The 21,017-nt window shown below is 38.1% G+C and overlaps 1 protein-coding gene across 5 annotated transcripts in view; it reads right to left on the bottom strand.

Annotated features, from left to right (window-relative positions):
* The window catches only part of gria3b (glutamate receptor, ionotropic, AMPA 3b), a 181,615-nt gene that overhangs the window by 37,607 nt on the left and 122,991 nt on the right, over positions 1–21,017 (bottom strand). For all 5 annotated transcript variants that reach the window (XR_010908311.1, XM_067456843.1, XM_067456844.1 and 2 more), the window contains exons 7-12: positions 18,586–18,753; positions 16,374–16,478; positions 14,149–14,256; positions 10,397–10,603; positions 5,546–5,919; positions 1,203–1,401 (exon numbers count right to left, since the gene is read on the bottom strand). Coding sequence is in view for 4 of the 5 variants with exons in the window: in XM_067456843.1 (XP_067312944.1) it covers positions 1,203–1,401; positions 5,546–5,919; positions 10,397–10,603; positions 14,149–14,256; positions 16,374–16,478; positions 18,586–18,753 (1,161 nt within the window). In the remaining variant the exon portion in view is untranslated. The remainder of the gene's footprint in view (positions 1–1,202; positions 1,402–5,545; positions 5,920–10,396; positions 10,604–14,148; positions 14,257–16,373; positions 16,479–18,585; positions 18,754–21,017) is intronic.

Below are 21,017 nucleotides of genomic sequence, written 5' to 3'. Positions count from 1 at the left end.
AGTTTACTAATGAGGTCAGGTGTGATGGCTCACACTGATATAAATTTGACCTTTTTGTGCATGTTGTTTGTCTGATGAAGACCCTTTAGGAATGAACATTTTTTTTCTTTTTAAATAAATCTTTGGTCGCAGCATTCGTGCTGACTTTGAGTTAAATGCTTAATTGAATCTAACACCTGCACAAAGTTTGTTGGATGTGTGCACAATTCTTCTTTGAAATCACAATGGCCAAATATATCATTATATGATCGTAAATGAGTTTTTGAGGGCTCTTAAAAGTGTGAAAATACATTTGAGGGGGTCAAAATCAGCCAATCAGCCTCACTGAGATTGCTGAGATAGCATTGCTAGCTTTTAATCGTAATCAATTAGCAAAGTAAAAACCAATTCTCTTGCCAGTTTTATGTTAAAAAGGTTCTGTCCGCTGTTAAGAATCAAAACACGGTGTTCATTTCATGAATGAATCACTCAGTTCCTTGCAATGAGTTGAATTAATCAGCAAAGTTTCAATCAGTTTGTGATTCAGTGTGTGTTGTTCAGACAGCTCAGTCTGATTTGTCCAGAGTGGTTTCTCATGTCGTAAAACAACAGGATCCAAATGATTGCTGGATGAAGTAGATATATTTACCCCTTTATCCACTAATACAAAGCCTGCAAATGTACCGTCTCTCAGGAATGAAGGAGGTTCAGCACCTGCATGTTCAGCTTGTTAATGACTCAAATTTAACTCTTGAGCTTGTGAATCACAGTTTTCCAACCGAAAACACTAATCGTTTAACAGTACAAACACATTAGTTTTGGGGAAATGGTTTGTTTGTAAAGTGTGCTTGCACTGCGAGTCTTTAGAGTAATTGTCACTCGGTTTGGTATTTCATCTAACACAATGACATTTAGAAATGTTAAATGTAGCCTAAGTGTGTCTATATCATTTTTGGTACCACTGTATGCTATTCAACTGTCAGGATGGTCTTATCAACAGGGGTGTGTGAGCAAAAACAAACACGTAAATAATAATTAAAAGAAAGAAATGCTTTGGCAAAGACTACAAATGGGAGCCTTTTTTTCTTTGTGTTCTGTTCTTTGTGATTACTGTAAACTGCAACTAAAGGATGGATTTGGACCTGAAAGCGTGCATGGCCATTGAAGTTAAATGCGTTGTAATTCAGCAGAAGAGTGGCTCTCCCGAGCGGGAGGAGACTCACCCTAAAGAACTCTTTGGTTGATCCTGAGTCCAGGGTTCCGTATGCGATCTCTGTTTGTTTGGCGAGATCTTCAGCGCTCTCTATGGGAGAGACCATCCTCTCCACTGTGAGGAAGGCAGCCAGGTTAGCCGTGTAGGACGAGATTATGATGAGGGTGAAGAACCACCAGACGCCTCCCACTATTCTGCCCGATAAGGACCTGATGAGCAAACACAACATTCAGCCTTTGAATACTTTCCTGATGCAATAGATCAACTTCACAAACATGCTTTTCTGTATGTATAGTAAAACAGTCACCATGATTTGTCCCTGGATCAACATATCCAACCCCTTAACCCAATCCTACCCATAACTTATCCCTATAATTTAGAGGGAAATGATGAATAACGCTGGGTGCGTTTACATGCACGTTCTTAAGCCGACACTGAACATGGTCATGTACACGCGTAACCCGTTTTCTTTTATTGGAGTAAGCTCATAAACAGCTTAAGCATAAACCGGTCAGGACAGGTCGTTTTCTGCCTCTTACCCCGATTTCACGCTGAATGTAAACGCATTACCCTGCTTTCTGTCGGCTTATTGAAGTGCACATGTGTGATAGGTGACGACAACGCATATGGATTCGTTTTATTGTGCCTATATGAATTAATCTTGGTTACCACCTTTCAACCAGAGAGACAGAAACATCTCAGGTTTCCTTCAAATGTTTTAATTTAGTCTTATGCGTTTTAAATAACTTAAAAAAAAACTATCCCTTCAAGCCTAAAAAGAACTTTAGATTAGGAAATTTGTTACAAATCAATTTATTGGTGAATTTGGTTATCATGGAGGAAGCGATGCGTCTCATTCCTAAAACTATCAGTTGATCATCTCTGTTCTGCTGTTTCAAATCATCTTGACATGTTTGAGTTCTCAGCTGTATTTGTTCTACGTTCATCCACTTTATTTAGATACGTGTCTAGCATCCCGAGCTTCTGCTTTACACGGAGAGCGTTTTTTGCATATGCAATATATTCACATGTAAGTATGTTTTTTTTCTTTTCTTGCCTTGGGCTGAATGTACGGCAGTTTGGCCTTTAGACGACTATTCACTCTCTACCATGTGGGTTTGTGAAATACACTTACAGAAACTCTAATATAATTATTGAATTTTTTGATTAACATGGCTTTTAATAACACTGTAGAGTCATTTGAAAACTAGTCTGCAGCGATACAGTCATGTACGATGTAATAGCCAATCAGTGCTGTACAGTGTTCATCATAACTGCTGTTACAGCTTAATGCCCTGTCATGACGCTTTAAGCTTGACGTCGACTAGTCGCTGGCCTATAGAGCACGCAACAGGATAAACAATTCCTGAAACAGGCTCTGTTTTGAACCGAGCCTGTTCAAAAATGACAAATAAAAATGACACATAAATGCATAGGCTACTTCAAGAGCTCTCCACAAGACATGTTTGATTACCATCTGGATGCTCAAAATTGATCGGGAGAATGCACGCTTATTGTACGTGTAAGTTAATCATCGCGCTAAACTGCGAGCGCTTGCAACACACACACATAGCCTTTAGACAATACCATTCAGTAGCGCAGAATGTATTGTCAACACAGTTTTATCAATAAAATGGCTTAGAAACTGAAAAGTTTTAGCATATATTTCTTGTTAACTAAAACTCCCAGCTTCACCATTAGTAGAGAGACGCTGCCAGGTAGAATTAATTCACACACAATTAGTAATGCATTCATATACATGATGTAATCTTTATTGTGCTACTTTATCTGTATCTTATTCCGAACGAGCAGAAATCTGTGAGAAATATAACGACCATAAGACAAAAGAACTGATACAAATGCGGTTATGTAGGATTAATAACATCAGTGTCATATGCCATACACTTAAAAAAAAAATTGCTGGTTTTTGTTGGTTTAACTTAAAAAAGTAAGTAACCTGGTTGCCTTAAAATTTTGAGTTTATTGAAATTAAAAAATTGAGTTGATACAATGAAGGAAATTGGTTTAATAAATAGAAACTCAAAATATTATTGTATCTGAACCACATAAAAAAAAGATAAATCATGAAAATAGCACTATTTGGCATGTTTCACTGCGTCATCAGAAATAACACACACACAATTACCCAATATTACAAAATCTTTAAATAGTTATTTTATTAAAGGTTGTCGAATCTCAAAAAGTGTTCATTGTATTAAATCAAAATTTTAATTTCAATGAACCCAAAATTTTAAGGCAACCAGGTTACTTTTTTTCTAAATAATTTTTTACAGTGTAGCTGTCCTGTGTACAAAAAGACCCGAGTTTGCGTCTCAGCTCAAGGTTTAGGTTTATTTGTTCATTAATGATGTCATCAGCGACTAGTCGACGTCGACTTTCATCACATAAATGTCCGAGTATGGGTTACCTTCATGTCACTTCAACGTAAAATGAAGCAAAATTAAAATCTCAATCAATCAATGTGACATCTTTTGTAAAAGCCAGTATGCTATTTATTGAGATATTTTGAATATCTTATATAATATCTGATATTGAGATATTTATGATTTTTTTTTAAATTATTGAATGCACAGTTGACAGCCAGCACTGGGGAATTATAAGGGACTCTGAAAAATGATCTATGACAGCGTGCCGCACAATGGAGTCATTATTAATCAACTTCCTGCCGTTTAATGGAGGAACAATGTGAATAATCGTACATCTCCGTCACAGATGCCTGTGAAGTGCTGCAGTAGGACTTCTCAAACAATAAATGAATCAGGTGAATGAGAAATTCATAGAAAGAGCCAAATGAGAATATGTTGCTCAGCTAATCCTTTACAAAAGAACAAATTAAAACTAGAGCTGTGTCGGCATTATCTTTCAAACGTGAAATACTGCAGTTAGCCTCGAATTGAGAGCTGTAATGTGTATAATGTGCTTTGTCTGCAGAGTCCCCTATAGAAGCGCACTGTGGCGCTTGTTTTATTAATATACAGTATAGCACGGTGGTGGATGACAATGTTGCCAATCACCACATGCATGTACACGAGTAATCACATTTTGACTAATGATTTCCCATAATCTTTTATTGATTGATGGATAAGAAAATTCCAGATTTCCAATCTGATCTGAGGTCGTATTGAAAATCTGGGATGTTTTTCAATTAAATCTGCATTGTATTGTATCTAAACCACTGATCTATATAATGACTGGATTGCTCTTCACATTCTGTGAAGTGTTCGAGCGGCCATCTTACTATTCCCATGATTGATTTACAGCCAAAACATTGAGCTAAAACCACACGATTCATGTCATATGGGTTTCATGTTCAAATTCATCTGAAATCACTAACCCATTTATGACCCATGCATACTGGGGATAATTCAGATAATACCGACATAGGAATCCTCAAACTCGCACTCAAAATGTAGTTTCAACCCAAATACAGACAAACTCAGCAGTAATTTTTTATTGATACATTTTTAACTCAACACTCAAAAATAAGAGTACAAAACTGTACCTTTTAAAGTACAAGTGGCCGTCACTGGTGTGGTACCCTTAAGGTTATATTTGTGTATTCTCTAAGTCAGGGATAGGCAAGTTCGGTCCTAGAGAGCTGATGTCCTGCAGAGTTTAGCTCCAACCCTACTCAGCCACCACAATATAAAACTCACGGCTCCCAGCATGCTTTGCAGCATTAAGTATGTCACCATTGTTGAGATTCCTATGCTGAGTCTTGATATCTGTGTGCGTATAAACTTTCCCCCCTAGAATGTATTTAAAAGTCATAATTTAGAATGTCTGATCTGTGGCAAGAAAGTATTGTTGATGAATATTATTTATGAACATTTTTAGTCAGTGATGAGTTTAGTCAAACATTTTTCTTTGTGACAATTTTTGTTTATGTCTTCTTTTGATTTGAACACATTATGTATTTTGTTAACACTGTAACATAAACAGAGTCAAACTGCCCAACTAAAGCAAACACTGATCCCCATAATGGTGAGCAAACATTTGCAAAACATCATCAACATCTGAACCTCTGTTTATTCTTAATAAGAGCTTCTATTGATGTCTTTCAGGGTCAAACTCTGCAGGACAACGGCTCTCTATACCGAACTTTACCCCTGCTTTAGTAGAGGACAACAATGGCATAATTGTACCCTAAGGACCAATTGTGTACCTTTAAAGGTACAGGTATATGTTTGTTCCCCGAGGAATACAGCTGAACCTCTACTGTACCTTTTTTTTCTGAGATTTTTTGCATAGTTATCCCAAATTTGGGTTAAAACAGCCTTTTTAGCTTTATATTGTGGCTCCACATCGAAATGTTGGCAATGAGGCACTAACCTTGGTGAGATATCACAGCCCTGCTGCATGAAGGCCCCAAGAGAGAACCACAGGCTGTTAAAAATCCCAAAGTCATTAGGCGGGTCTGGAGGGGTCTGGGGGTCTTTGGCTTCATCAGTCTCATCCAGGTGCCACTCATAAGGGCTGAAGCGGCTCACCAGGAACAGCACCACACTGACGCCAATGTAGGCGAAAACGATACACATCCAGATCTCGTATGCCAGAGGGTCCAGGAAGGAGAACACACCCGGCTTGGACTTCTGAGGTTTCTTGATCATAATGGAGATGCCCAGACTCATGAAGGGCTTAGAAAAGTCAATGACTTCCTCTCGCACAAGCGTGATTGTTAACGGTGCGACGGCTATATCTGCTCTCTGGAAACGGGGACATGAACAAAATGTGTTAGTGGAAAACATGCACCGATACAACAAACAAGCAATGCAATAATGCTGTATAATTACAGATGTAAGCAAGGTATTCATTTATCAGACGGAAGGTTTGGATGTATATTCACTTCAAACTGTATATTTCAATGGGTCTTAACTCTTTCCCCACCAATTGTCATGTTTTCACTGCCATACGGTATGGTTATGCAACTTCTAAAAGAGTAGAGAAGCTCCAGATCAAAACACAGGAAAAATGGAGCAGAAACGAGCGATACAATTTGGCAAATTTTGAAATTGGGTTTTTGAGCAAAATGAGACTAATGCTATATATATATAACTGATATGTAAAAGTATATTTTATCTATATATTTATAATTTATATTCACAAACAATGTTATATTAATATTGCAATGTACGGACACATTTATTAGAACTAAATAAATAAATGCAAATATGTTGACTTGATTGATTTGAGTGAAACTGATGTACATGATTAAATCATGTAAATGTCCCCCTTTTCCCCTTTTCCCCTTTCCCCCCTTTTAGATTAATAAACTTTAATGACATTTTATCTCTTTAATGAACAGGAAAAACATTGTTGTTACTTTCACTGTGGTGAGTTGGACTCAAATCATCCTTGTTCACATTACTTAAAAACTCATGTAACTACATGAACTTAAATTTAATGCTCTGCAAGGGACTGCATTAGGAGAGTAAATTTAGGGATTAAAGTGTTATTTTATGTGTATTTCAGTAAAGGGAAATGTTGTTAGTTTATCTTAGTGTTTAATGTTCAGTTACGTTGGACATTTAGAGGAGTTTCAGTAATTTTGTGGTTATGTAGAAGAGTGGTGCCCGTGGGCAATCATTTAGTGGAAGGAATTCAATTAAACTGAGTTTTAATTATTTAAAGTTATTTTTGCATTTGTTTTTTTTAAATAAGCTTGTTGTTATTTGATAGTTTTCCACTTCCACTTGTAGAGCAAATAGTTAATTTAATATGTTAAAATAAAATGATAAAATTGTTCACCTTACATTATAAACTTTTATAAATGTAACATAACATTATTAAGTAAACAACAGATAAATATTATGTAACAGTAACAACATCAAATGGTTTGTATTTACTCAAAGTAATTTTGTCAGCTTTACTTGAATTTCTTTGGCTCATATAACTAAATAGTTTTTTGTAATGAACCACTTGACGCTGTTTTTTTTAAGTGAATTCAACAAGTCATTTTTTGAGTGAATGGAAAGACTAAATGTGACCCTGGCCCACAATTTGTTTGGTCAATTTGTTTAAAAGGAGATTTATACATAATCTGAAAGCTAAATAAATAAGCTTTATGTATGGTTTGTTGGGATAGGACAATATTTGGCTAAGATACAACTATTAGAAAATCTGGAATCTAAGAGTTGCTCATAGCAACGCCAAGGTCATGGGTTCGATTCCCAGGGAAAGCAAGACTTGACAAAAATGTAAAAATGTGTACCTTGAATACAATGTAAGTCGCTTTGGATAAAAGCGTCTGCCAAATGCATAAATGTAAATGTAAATGTAAAAAATTTAAAAATTTAAATATTGAGAAAAAAGGCTTCTTTATAGTTGTCCAAATGAAGTCCTTCGCAATGCATATTACTAATATATATTTTTAAAGATATTTACGGTTGATTTTTACAAAATATCTTAATGGAACATGATCTAATATCCCAAAGATTTTTGGTATAAAAGAACAATTTGAAATGTATCATTGGCTATTGGCACAAATATACCCGTGAGATTATGATTGGTTTTGTTCTCCAGGGTCACATTATTTTCTGTGTTGAACCTGGCACATTCAGTCAACATTTGAATAAATCAATCAGATCAATCTGCCACAGAACAGTACATATAGGGCTAAAACGGGGGACATTTTGTGTTTTCTCACTCCTTGGTGTGCGGTAAGGAAACCAAGAAAAGGTCTCACTGTCTCAGAGAAGCACAAGGCATAGCAGGAAAGGCTTTTGACCGAGTAGTGCAGAAGTGACAGCTGAGTGTTCACTTGACTAGATAGCAAGAGTCCTGCTAATTTCTGTGACCCCTGCACTGCCGTATCAGGCGACAAACAGAGCATAATCGGAACAAGCAGGAGACTTTGTTGGAAAATCTTTTCAACGCTTCCCTTCTCATGCTTCACATAATGTTGCTGTGGGAGCGGCAGATAGGAGGCAGAGCCGCTTCCCACATCCCATAATCCTCAGAGGCACTCTAGCATGAGCATATAATAAAAAAGGCAGTGAGAGATTTTATCTCACATGTGTCCTCAGCCAGGAGGACATTAGTTATGCAATCAGGAAGTATAAGGTCACGGAAACTCTGCAGGTGAACGCTGGTTATAAAAGCCTCTACAAATATTAATATCCTTTTATCTTGTGGTTGTAGTGAATGGAACTCCGGTGTACTGTCTCAATAAATCATATAATCATTTGCATATAAATAGCTAATTAAGAGTCTACCAGAAGTGATTTATCAGAGAGGAAGAAATATGCCTCAAAACTCCCAATGTCTTAGATAAATAATTGCATATGATCTTTTTAGTAATGAAACGTGCACAGGTAAATCCATTTGGTATTAAAGCAGATGTGTTGATAAAACACGAAGAGATGAAACAACACTGCCATGTCAACTAACCCACTTAGATTTCATTAAGAAGAATCCCAGAGGATCCTATTCATTTATTTTCTTATCTGCTCATAGCAAGTAACGGAAAACAAACCCATGAGCGCTGTAGCATTTCTCCATTCGGCTTATAAAAGCATAAGGATCCACTGTCAGTGTTTAGACAGAGCTGTCAATACTGTGTGAAAACTGATGACAGGAGTGGATCATGTCATTATAATATGATTATAGTATCAATCAGCATTGGGGAAGTTATTTAGCTTCACAAGCTGCTCATAATCTAAAAGTACTGACAAGTTACACAAAAAAAAAAAAAAAAAATGGGGGTTTAAAAACGACCCAAGTTGGATCGAAAGTGGACAAACCCAGCAACTGGGTTGTTTTAACTCAGCGGTTGGGTTAAAATATTTGCTTAAGACAATAGGTTAAAACAATCCATTCACTGGGTTAAAACAATCCATTCGCTGGGTTAAAACAACCCAGTCGCTGGGTTAAAACAACCAAATTGCTGGGTTAAAACAACCAAATCGCTGAGTTAAACCAATCCATTCACTGGGTTAAAACAACCCATTCAATGGGTTAAAACAATACAATCGCTGAGTTAAAACAACCCAATTCAATGGGTTAAAACAATACAATCGCTGGGTTAAAACCACCCGATTGCTGGGTTAAAATAACCAAATTGCTGAGATAAAACAATCCATTCACTGGGTTAAAACAACTCATTCAATGGGTTAAAACAATCCATTCGCTGGGTTAAAACAACCCAGTCGCTGGGTTAAAACAACGCAATTGCTGGGTTAAAACAACGCAATTGCTGGGTTAAAACAACGCAATTGCTGGGTTAAAACAATCCATTCACTGGGTTAAAACAACCCATTCAATGGGTTAAAACAACCCATTCAATGGGTTAAAACAATACAATCGCTGGGTTAAAACAACGCAATTGATGGGTTAAAACCACCCAATCTCTGGGTTTGTCCATTTTCAACCCAACTTCAGTTGTTTTTTTCCCAGAATGTTTTAGTGTACACTTTTGAAAAGTAATTCGCTACACTACAAGCGATTAAGAAAAAAGCTTAGCATTAATGATTATATATTAAAAGGCCATTCTGTGAGATAACCTTTGGCAAAATCAGATAAATATATCTGTCAAAAGGTCAAACGTGAATCAGAAACGTCTGGCCTGACTATCGGAGCTGAAAGAGGGCCACTATAATGCTCGACGGTTCCATGGTGGGGATATTTTTCATTTTATCTCTTTTTCCCCCTTCATTTTGAGAATAATTTGAGTATAATTTCCAACGTTAGCACATCAAAACCAGGCAATCTCTCTGGCTGATGGTAAGGAAATTGAACAGATGAGGTAGCCTAACCCTCATGCATTTTGTATATGGTCTTCATTCTTGAATGTCAGCTCGGGGAATTGGAAGTGATTTCTCTGGGTTTTCCTCCATTTATAGCAGGGGAGCGCTTTGACAAATGCAAAAATGGCGGGCTGCCGGGGCGCGCTGTGAAAAATGCCTTTGAGATCCAACGGCATAGAGACGAATCAAAGCAGTGCATGCTGGGAAGGAGCATGTTTAAAACACAATATTGCCATCAGCACTGTCTGGCTGTGGCTATAGTTGAATGACACCCAGACATTTCCAGTCAATTTTCCCACGCTCTTCACCATGAACGGCAATTCCTCCAAGCCCTTATTTAACAGCAATCTCTCTTTATATCATTTATGCAAGGTTCATTAATAAAAGAGACACCTGCAGAAGCAAACGTTAGTATTTCACGGCGAGATCCACTACTCACCCCATAGACTAGTTCACCCACCATCCCATTCCAAGTCTTGGTCTCAGGGTCACGGGCGCCATATTTTCCGTCCATGACGATAGACAGTCTGTACTTAATCCCAACATGTTTGGCAATCTCAGAGGCTAAATCGACACAGTAGCCTTCATACTTGTCATTGCCTTCCAGATGCATGTGGTTTTTCTTGTACATCACATATGGTGCTTCCTGTTAATCAAACACACACTCATTTATTACCATCTTTGCTCATTGCTTTCATTGTCTGGTGTCACAGGCACCAGAGCCCACCGACAGCTTATCAGTCACAGGCATGCAGGCATGCTGGGAGATCATAACTGTGCATTCATACCCACCATTCTCTCTCTCTCTCTCTCTCTCTCTCTCTCTCTCTCTCTCTCTCTCTCTCTCTCTCTCTCTCTCTCTCTCTCTCTCTCTCTCTCTCTCTCTCACACACACACACACACACACACACACACACACACACACACACACACACACACACACACACACACACACACACACACACACACACACACACACACACACACACACAATCCACCAAACTGGAACACATACAAGAGGAATGACAGAAGCAGCAGACAGGGGATTGCGGGACATTGATCCACAGGTGGCCATAGTCAGAACACTTCAGCTCCATCAGGCCCTCTTTACACCTGATATTAACGTCTGTATCACAAGCGGTCAACTCAGACGAATTGTTGTCTACACCTGGTGCCATATTTTAGGTTCACTTACACTCTTAAAAATAACGGTTCTTAAATGGTTCTTTGGCAGGGAGTATGGTTCTATAAAGAACCTTTAATATCCACAGAATCTTTCCATTGCACAAAAGGTTCTTTAGACTATATAATAGTTAGAAAAAAAATGGTTCTTTAAAGAACTTTTCACAAAATGTTTCTTTGGGGAATCAAAAATGGTTCTTCTATGGCATCACTGTGAAACCGGGGCGGCAGTGGCTCAGTGGTTCATGTAGATTGTTCGATCCCCGGTTCCCCCTGACCAAGTGTCGAGGTGTCCATGAGCAAGACACCCAACCCAACTGCTCCCGACAAGCTGGATCACGCCTTACATGGCAGACATCGCCGTCAGTGTGTGAATGGGTGAATGTGAGGCTAGATGTAAAGCGCTTTGGATGGCCATAGGTTCTGTTAAAAGCACTATATAAATGCAGTCCATTTACCAAACCCCATTTTTGGTTCTTCCTGGTGCCTTTATTCTTAAGGGTGTAGGGTGTGTCCGAATCCACATTTGCTAGTTTAATGATGGAAAAAAAACAGTTGGCAAACCAGGTACATGATCCAAAAGGATCGTCCTTAGTCTCTTGGGTGTGTTTTGGGTGTAACATGCAATAAACCAATCAGAGTCTCTTCTCCCTTTCCCGTTTAAAGCCAGTTGTGCTCGTATGGAAGATTCGCTATTTACATGAACGCTTCTCCAGAGAGGAATCCTTTTATTTTAATACTTAAAAATGTGTGTTTGCTGCTGCGCATCCCTGTGTGTGTAACAAGCCGAGTGTATGCGCATTGTGGACCCACCTATAGGCGCATATTACAAACACACCCTTTAAATAACACACAAATACAGCGTTTTTATAAGTTCCTCAAAATAGCAACGCTCCAACAATGCGCCTGAACACACCTGGTTTTCAGACCACCGCGCCCATGGGCGCGATGACATTTGATATTTAAACAACGTGGGAAATAACTATAACTGTTTTGGGGTGATACTAGCAAAAAAATATTTTTTGCTTTTAATTTTTTTTGCTGTTAAATAGTTTTATTTATCATATAATATTTATGTTGTTTTATTTCTGTAATGTGTAAAGTCATAATTTTGACATAATACTGTTTGTATGTAGACATCAACTGCTTAACTGTTTCATTATGTAAAAAAATGCGGATTTGTTGAATTTGATTAAAATCGGACCAAAAATCCTAATAATCAAACTAAATCATAATTCTTATTAATGTAAATATTAATATAGGAAATCCACAATAATAATAAACTTTCAAAAATGTTTTTTTTAGATCATTTAGATAATAATGAATTAGATTTAAGTGATATTTTGACCACTCAAATAGGAAATGTCTCCGTTTCCCTTTTAGAAATCAGGTCACCTTCGCTTTTGAGAGATCTAGTTTTGATCTTGGGATTAAAACTCTTGAGATGGATGATATCAGGTGTAAACGAGGTCTGAGACCACGAAGGAGCATTGGAGACGAATAAAAGTAGGTTCTGATTCTCGCTTTCACACGCACACACGCGTACACACACACGGCCGTGGTGCAATATCCCAGGGGTCTGAGATGCATTGGCATAAGTTGAGGGTGACAGGTGAGGTAGGCAAGAACGTATGAAGTGAAAAGGAATCCGATTCATGAAGTAAATGGCAGTGACTGCAGAGGAATCATAGTGTTGATTCATATTCAAGCACGTTGCACCTATATGCGCCAGAAGCCGTTCTCATTCCAACAGAAAGAACATTGAACATAGCCCTGCTAAAAAGACCAGCTTACACCAGCATGAATTTCAGGCTGATTTATGCCAGGTGTTGCCGTTTCGTTGTAGCCGGTGGACCAGCACAGGTCGACTAGCATGGCCATTCTGGTGATGCTGGCTTACGTACTGGTTTAGTGCTAGATTCGCACCAGCACACCAGCGTGTCATGCTGAGGACCAGCATCCAAAAACACAATGTATGGTCTTTTCAGTAGGGAAGCAAAAACAAAGCCATCGTTAGAATCCAAACGCATCCAAAAAGCACTTTGTCGACAAAGAAAATTGTGCAAGCTGGTTTTATCCTCTATTTCAAACACTGCGGCAGCGGCTTGCTTTTTTAAGCACATCATTATTACCCAACAATATGGCTTCTTGCAGAGAGAACGCATCCCATTAGAGTCAGAGACAATTAGGGTACCAGTGGGTTAGCGATGGTTTGTTTGTTCTGTGCTGAATGTATCCTCTCACCTCATCCTTTGTGCGATTGTTTTCCTCCTGAATCCCACTGATGGAATAACAGACAGCTGCTGGTTTAATTGCTCACATTCAAGTCATTTGAAAGACTGACCTTGGTTTTTGGTGAAACAAAACAATTACAAGCGGTTGCTGTTTTACACGGGATGATGTTGTGAGCATTGATTTGAATTCCTCTGAGATGTGCATTCGCCTCGCCAATTGGAGGCTGGCGCTAAAGCTAACGTCGTTAACCTCCGCGGGAGATGAAGTGATACGTCAGCACCGAGCAATCCTCCGGTCAATGTAAAGTGGATCTGTGCAAAAACCGGGCCTTGCTCAAATACACTTGCCAGAGGCAAACCATCGAACCCTTCTTGGTCGCGGTAAGCGTTAGCTTGCTGTTCTAGCTCATGTGTCATTGACCATTTACTTGATGAGTGGAAACAGGTCTTACCTACGTATGCATTGAATGTCTACTTTGATGATGTCAATGTAAAACCATCATACCTAATGCCGTTATTGTGATGTCACTGCTACGACAGGCCACTGATATATGGAAAATCAAAATGCTTTGACACCCACACGGATACAGTTGAAACACTCATGCGCCGCTTTTCCCCGCGTTCGACTGTTTCAACGTGTAATGAGTGGATGGAAAGCAACATAAAAGAAATGTACTTCTACCCGCCCAGGACAGAATGTATCAATCTAGGAGTCAACACCATGACCCTGATGGGCAGAATATGCGACACGTTTAAAACGTCATGGAGCGTGTACCATAATAGTAGTGACCACAATTGTTCGGTTTTCCACTGAGGAGGAATCGTTGGTGAACTGCAGATCCATTATATTAACAAACCGCTCAAACTCGTTCCAGTATCCGATCTGCAAAGGGAAAACGTTCATGTTATTATCAAACAGCAGATATTTTTTACTGCATCAACGCTAACTAGCAACCCCCCCCCCCCCCCCCCCCCCAGCCCTCCTGCTCAGCTAAGGAGCTGTTGTGGATGTGTACTCTCATAAGATTGTGCTCATTAAAAAAGTATTAGGTCTCTGTGCTGCCGCTGTTATTGCCTGGAGTTAAACGAAAAAGGCAAATTCTTGGCTGACATTTGTTAAATGGGAAGAAAATGCTTATGGTGGAATTTCAAGGGATGCAGAAGCTGGAAGTTACTCTTGGATGTAATTCTGTTCAAGTGGGTAAGGTTGTAATGCTTATCACAAGGGTGCGCTGTGCGTTTCCTCTTTTGTTCACCGGTTGAGTGGCATGTGTCAAAACCGTTAGCATAGCACTAGCCACTAGGGCATCTCTGAGGTGACACTGCAGACAAGTCCAACACAGTTTTGTACATCACTTCTGACAGTCACTGTCAATGTGCGTCTCCTTACCAAACCTGACCCCGTCTAACCTTTGGCTAAATTCGTATCGCTGCTGTGATGCTAACTGCTGTTGCTCTTAGCTCTTGGGAAAGCTAATGACTGCTGGTTATGATGATTAAAGCTTCTGTAGGTTTTGTTTGGGAATTGTGGCCTTAAAGGAATAGTTCACCCAAAAATGAAAATTACCCCATAATTTACTCACCCTCAAGCCATCCTAGGTTAGGTTGACCAAATGTCCTGTTATCCCAGGATGTAGACATTTTGGTTATAGTATTTTGTAATATAACAATTTTCTATCCATACAGATGGGGCATACTTTAAAAGTATTGAAATTAATAAGGGATGGTCAACCTATCCTAGATGTCTATGACTTTCTTCTTTTAGTTCGACATAATTACAGTTATATATAACATCCTTTTTCCTAGTTTTCAAATGGCATTGAATTGTGCCCACGTTTTTGAAGCCCAAAAAGTGCATCCATCCATCATAAAAGTAATCCATATGGCTCCAATGGGTTAATAAATGTTTTCTGAAGCAAAGCCATGCGTTCGTGTAAGAACAATATCCATATTTATAACTTTATAAATTATAATCACTGGCTTCTGGCAGCGGTCGTACGGAGAGGATAGAGCAAAACGAAAGGCTGGTCATGAATTATAAGTCTAAAACGAGAAGTTTTAAAGAAAAATGTTGGAGGATTTCGAAGCATATTGTTGGGTTAGAGGTCACCTTTCCGCCTGAACTTGACTTTCTCATGAATACGCGTACGACCATTGCCAGTGATTATAGTTTATAAAGTTTTAAATATAAATATTTTTCCTACAAACCCCATCACCCCTGGAGCCATATGGAGCACTTTTATGATGGATGGATGGATGGATGGATGGATGGATGGATGGATGGATGGATGGATGTGCTTTTTGGAGCTTCAAAAACTCAGATATTATTCAATATTATTACAAAACTAGGAAAAAAGGATGTTTTTTTTTTTTTTAGATAACTCTGATTGTGTTCAGCCGACACCTAGGATGTCTATATAAACATTCACAGTGCTTTGTCTAGAATATTGATCAAAAACAGGCTATTTTCTCTGTGTAAATTATATAAAATACGCTTCAAATAGTTCATATATGTAGATATGCCATATAGGCGATGTAGCAGTTGTGAAAAAGACTAATAAGGAATAGCATTCACAGCAGCAATTGTTCAAAGTTTATGGCATGTCCAACATGGGCAAACTTGGGTATCAAAAATAAAATCATCCCCAAACTTCCCAGGGGTAAATACGACTTGAGAGGGCATTCATTTCCAATTTTTAACTAGGAAACTCGTATTTACGATAATCCTGATTGCAGTGAAGGCAGCACAAGTAGCATGGAGATTAGTCAATATCTTTGGGATATTTTCTTTGAAGGGAAACACTTAAACTGTCAAAGTTTGTTTGGTCAGACTTTAGGAGTAAACTAGCATACAGATAACCTCAAACCTAAAAAAACTGAAGCCATTTTTGGAGGGCAACTTTGGCAATGATAGAAGTTTTGAAATGACCCATGATTTGAGTTCTTCCACTGATCTTACAGAGCTTACACAGCAAATGGACAGATTTCCTGCTGACTTACCCTTCTTGGTCCCCCTGACTTCATTTCATAAACATCAATAGTGTAGTTTGATCTGCGACCAAAGCTGTCGAACTGGATATTGCCGGTCATTCCTTGTACCTGGACCTGCCAAGAACAACAGCAACAACACAAGGGTCATTCCCACAGTTTGGTGGATTTGATGTACTCATAAAATAATGCTGCATGTTTTACATAAAATGCAAATCAACTTTCATGCCACGTTTTCTCATGCATAGATGTGCCCTAATCAAAACAAGTGTTGACAGGCAAATTCCCATGTCTCCATCATGTTTTCTCAACTTTAAATGTGTAATAAAAGTTACATATATATTTCCAAGACACTGGCCAAGCGCCAAATGCAAGTTAAAATTGCCGTTGGTGAGTATATTAAACTGTGTCAGTCGCCAATAACAATGTTTTGTAATTCTAACAATGCAATGTATTGACAACATAAACATGAACGTGAACGACGATCTGAACAGTTGACAGATCAGAGCGGCATCATCACGAAAGTTTCAGCCTTCCCAATGTAGATATTCAAAAGCTGTGTGAACGCCCTGAAAGGCGCATGAGACGAAGTTGAGCTGTCTTTCAAGCCTTCCTGGACTTAAATGGATTTATTCATTCAAAATTATGTAAAAAAAATGCTTGTCTCGACAAGTGTCCTAGTAAACATAGTCCCTTATGTCTTAAGTGAACGCAAACACAAAACGCATGATCCGTGCATTCGGTTTTAAAGTGACAGCATCATAATAAAAACGTTTGTAATGTTTATTAAACAACAAAGGACAAGGAATCACTCCCCACTCTTGACATTAAAAACGATATGAAGACTATGCAGTGTTATTTATTTGATTATCCTACTTTATTACATTTCGGTTCCTGAAAACTATTAGACCTGCCTATTTGTATCTTTGTTGTATTGGTGCTATTGCTTGAAATTGGATTGATTGTTCTTATTTTATTACTGACTGTTTACTTGTATGACAACTGTAGGCTATTAGATTTATATTCGTCAAGCTAGTTGTTTAGCTGTGGTATTGAAGAGGATTGTGAATTTTCACTAAAATCTTGATGTCGTAACTGTTTTTGTGTCCTGGATAGAAAAAAATGGGGGGGGGGGGGGGGTATAGTTGTACATAAAATTATTTTTGTTAAATGTAAATATGACAAATGGTGGTAAAAAGTCCATACATTTAAAGGAGCACGCTTAATGATTGGTAACGACAGTCATACGTCATTTTATGAAGTCAGACGTAACAACAGTCATTATTTTTACGCCAGCTAGAGGGCGCATGACTTAAAATAGGTCGTAATAAGGTGCTAGAAATTTGTAATTAGTACATATACAATTACATTTGACATGAAGTAAAATAAATCGTGATACCTACTTTTTAATGTGTAAAAACATTTGTTTATGTCCACCCTTTTACATTGGCACTATAGCCCTTTAAAAGCATTTAATGTAATGTATAGTTGAGACGTTTAAACGTCCATTTGACTCGTGTTTGGCGAGTGTCATGGAAATATATTTGTAACTTTTATTACACATTTAAAGTTGAGAAAACATGATGGAGACATGTGAATTTTTGATTAGGACACATCTGTGCATAAAAAACGCATGTGGCATGACTTCGCAGAAGTGACATCGTTTCCATGAAGAAGGAAAACAACTCCAAGAACAAAATAAGAATCAGTCATAAATCCTCTCGTTTCCTCAGTTTAGAAGACTTATCTTATAGCGAACACATAACATGTTCACACTGTTCTGTCAGTTTTTTTTAAATATATTTTATACATTTATCTATAAAAATTATTCTTAAATGTAAATCTTCTGCTAGCATGTTGTTCTGTCCCAATAATGGGCTTCATACACTTAAAACATACACCCTGTTAGGTAAAAAAAAATGCCATGTAACAGAGTTGACAGACTCTATAGATAAATCTGAAATGTTTGGTCAGAATGATTCGGCTATTCTAGCATGAGCTGACCAATGGGTTTTCATAGACATTTTATTTCTCTCACAAGACTAAACAATTGTCCAAAATCCACCAAACTGTAGGAATAACCCAATAATAAAGAAACCCGCAAATGAATGCATCTGAATGCGTCCGGGAACCATACGGAGACAAAATGCGTACTCACTCTGACAATCTGAATTACACATTGAAATATTACAAATAAAAGATGCATTAGTAAAATAAAGTTTACCATTTTGAGAGCTCGTTCAATGTCAATTCCTTGGCTCCAAGGGACCGCAGGGTTAGCCAGGCAATCGCCCGCACTGCCTCGCCTGGACACGTCTACTCGCTGGCGGCGTAGGTACCGGAACGCCTCCGCAATGACCAGGATGGCATCGTAAGACAACGCTGAAGTATACTGTACACAACAACCATTAAACACCTCACATTAACAGCCATTTGTTAGAGTAGTTTAAAATAAGCAAACACATTATCTGCAAGTAAACACTTTGGAGAGGGTTAAAACAGGCTGGCCTCTTCCAGGTCCACTCGCGTATGTTGACGTACATAATGAAGGATAATTGCGATGCATTACTGCATGTAATCATAGTTGGCAAACGCAACCAAAGACGACACGCTTCAGGGATGTAGCTTGCGCATTGTTTCTTGCTATGTAAAGAGTGTTAACCAGGTTTCTAATTACAGAGATATGTAAAATGTTTAGTTATGTGAGACTCTACAGGGTTTTGGTGCTATTGTTGTGCAACCTGTAATTAGATCCCATTTCATCCAAGAAAAGAGAGCAAGCTGGCATCTGCTAATTTGCCATGAGCTACACAATTGTATTGTTTTGTATCTCTTCAAAGCGACTATAGCAAGGAATTTAGCAGCTAAAATAAAATGCAATATAACAAAGGTAACATCATAGGAGACATTGTACATTTTCATTTTCAATTCTAAACGCCTTCATACTGTCTTGGAAAAGACTTTTTCACATAAACAAAGTGTGTGATGCTGCATGAGCACATTTCAACAGTACGTGTTTTTTCTTTTTGGCTTAATTTAATGAAAACCTGTTAGGAATAAACCGTATTCATAAAGATATTCATAATGTATGTTAAAATGCATTATATATTTGCTTTTACATCTGAAACTGGTCTTATTGCATGACACGTTCTAAAGATGCAATATAAGTGTTATAATGATTTATAACTGGGGTTATAATACAACAATTATTTATGAGATCATAGAATGCATTATAAGGTATGTTACAAGGCACAAGCATTACAAATATTGTTATAATGCATTATATACACTGTAAAAAATGATTAAAAAAAAAAGTTACCTGGTTGCCTTAAAATTTTGAGTTCATTGAAATACAATGAACATTTTTTGAGATTCGACAACCTTTATTAAAATATTATTAAAAGATTTTGTAAGCATATTTGGTAATTGTGTGTGTTTTATTTCTGATGATGCAGTGAAACATGCCAAATAGTGCTATTTTCATGATTTATCAAATTTTTTATGTGGTTCAGATGCAAAAATATTTTGAGTTTCTATTTATGAAACAAATTTCCTTCATTGTATCAACTCAAATTTTTAATTTCAATAAACTTAAAATTTTAAGGCAACCAGGTTACTTATTTTTTTAAGTTAAACCAACAAAAAACAACCAATTTGTTTTACAATGTATAAAAGCTAAAAGTGTTACAGAATACATCAAAACAATAATAATAAATATAGCTGCGATTAACAATCAGCGATTAGTCGCTTTAAAGGTTCGTTCACACCAAACGCGAATAGAGCGAATGATTTTCATGTTAAGTCAATGGAAAGGCGCGTTGACGCGCGTCTGGAGGTCCTGCGGCGCGATAGATGCGTTTCATGCGGTGCGATGGATGCGATTTCCGCCTCATTTCGCGCGAATAACGCGAATTTGAAGCGAATTGAGCATCTTGCGCGAGTGATGCTTTTTGTGCATTCACGCGTTTGAAGCGAATTCGCGTCTGCGCCCGAGTTGAAAAATTCAAACTTTGCCGTCAATTCGCGCCGCGTTAACCAATGAGGAGCCTGCTTGCTGCTGCCACGTGATGAGAAACCCTGCATATAATTTAAAAAATACTGATATTTTGTCACTAAATGTAGTTTTAATGCTTTTCAGTTGATAATGTAGTTGTTTAAAGCTAAAATATGTGGTTTACCTATAAAGACAGAGCCTATTTAAAAAGAACACTCTTGCTTTTTTTGGAGTTGAGATCCAGGCGATCGCCGGGCGCTCAGCGCTTGTTAACCCTGGCGAGAGCAGCCTTTCCTCGGCCAGACCTTCTGGCGTTTACCGCTGGCTCGGATGTCTCTGTAGAGGTTTAACATGACATATACTTCGTCTCGTGTACATCTGATGGGCCATCTTTGGTCCAATTAATCTATTGTTGCCTACCAAATCATTTTGACTGAGGGCAAAGTTAAGTTTCATAATTTTATATTTTATTTAAATATACATGCAGACAGTGAAGATAATCCAGGTAGTGCTTTGGCTGAACCACACGTATGGCTGTTAATGCTTAATATATTTCACCTTTAACGCGTGTGTATTTCGCTTCAAATGCTCGATTTCTACGCGCGTCCAATGGGCTGCGGACGCGCGAATGGATTCAAAATGTTTTTGAATTTTGACGCTCA

This window comes from Pseudorasbora parva, chromosome 11 (assembly GCF_024679245.1).
Source record: "Pseudorasbora parva isolate DD20220531a chromosome 11, ASM2467924v1, whole genome shotgun sequence".
In the NCBI taxonomy this organism is placed as follows: Eukaryota; Metazoa; Chordata; class Actinopteri; order Cypriniformes; family Gobionidae; genus Pseudorasbora; species Pseudorasbora parva.
This window is presented reverse-complemented; position numbering and strand designations above follow the sequence as displayed.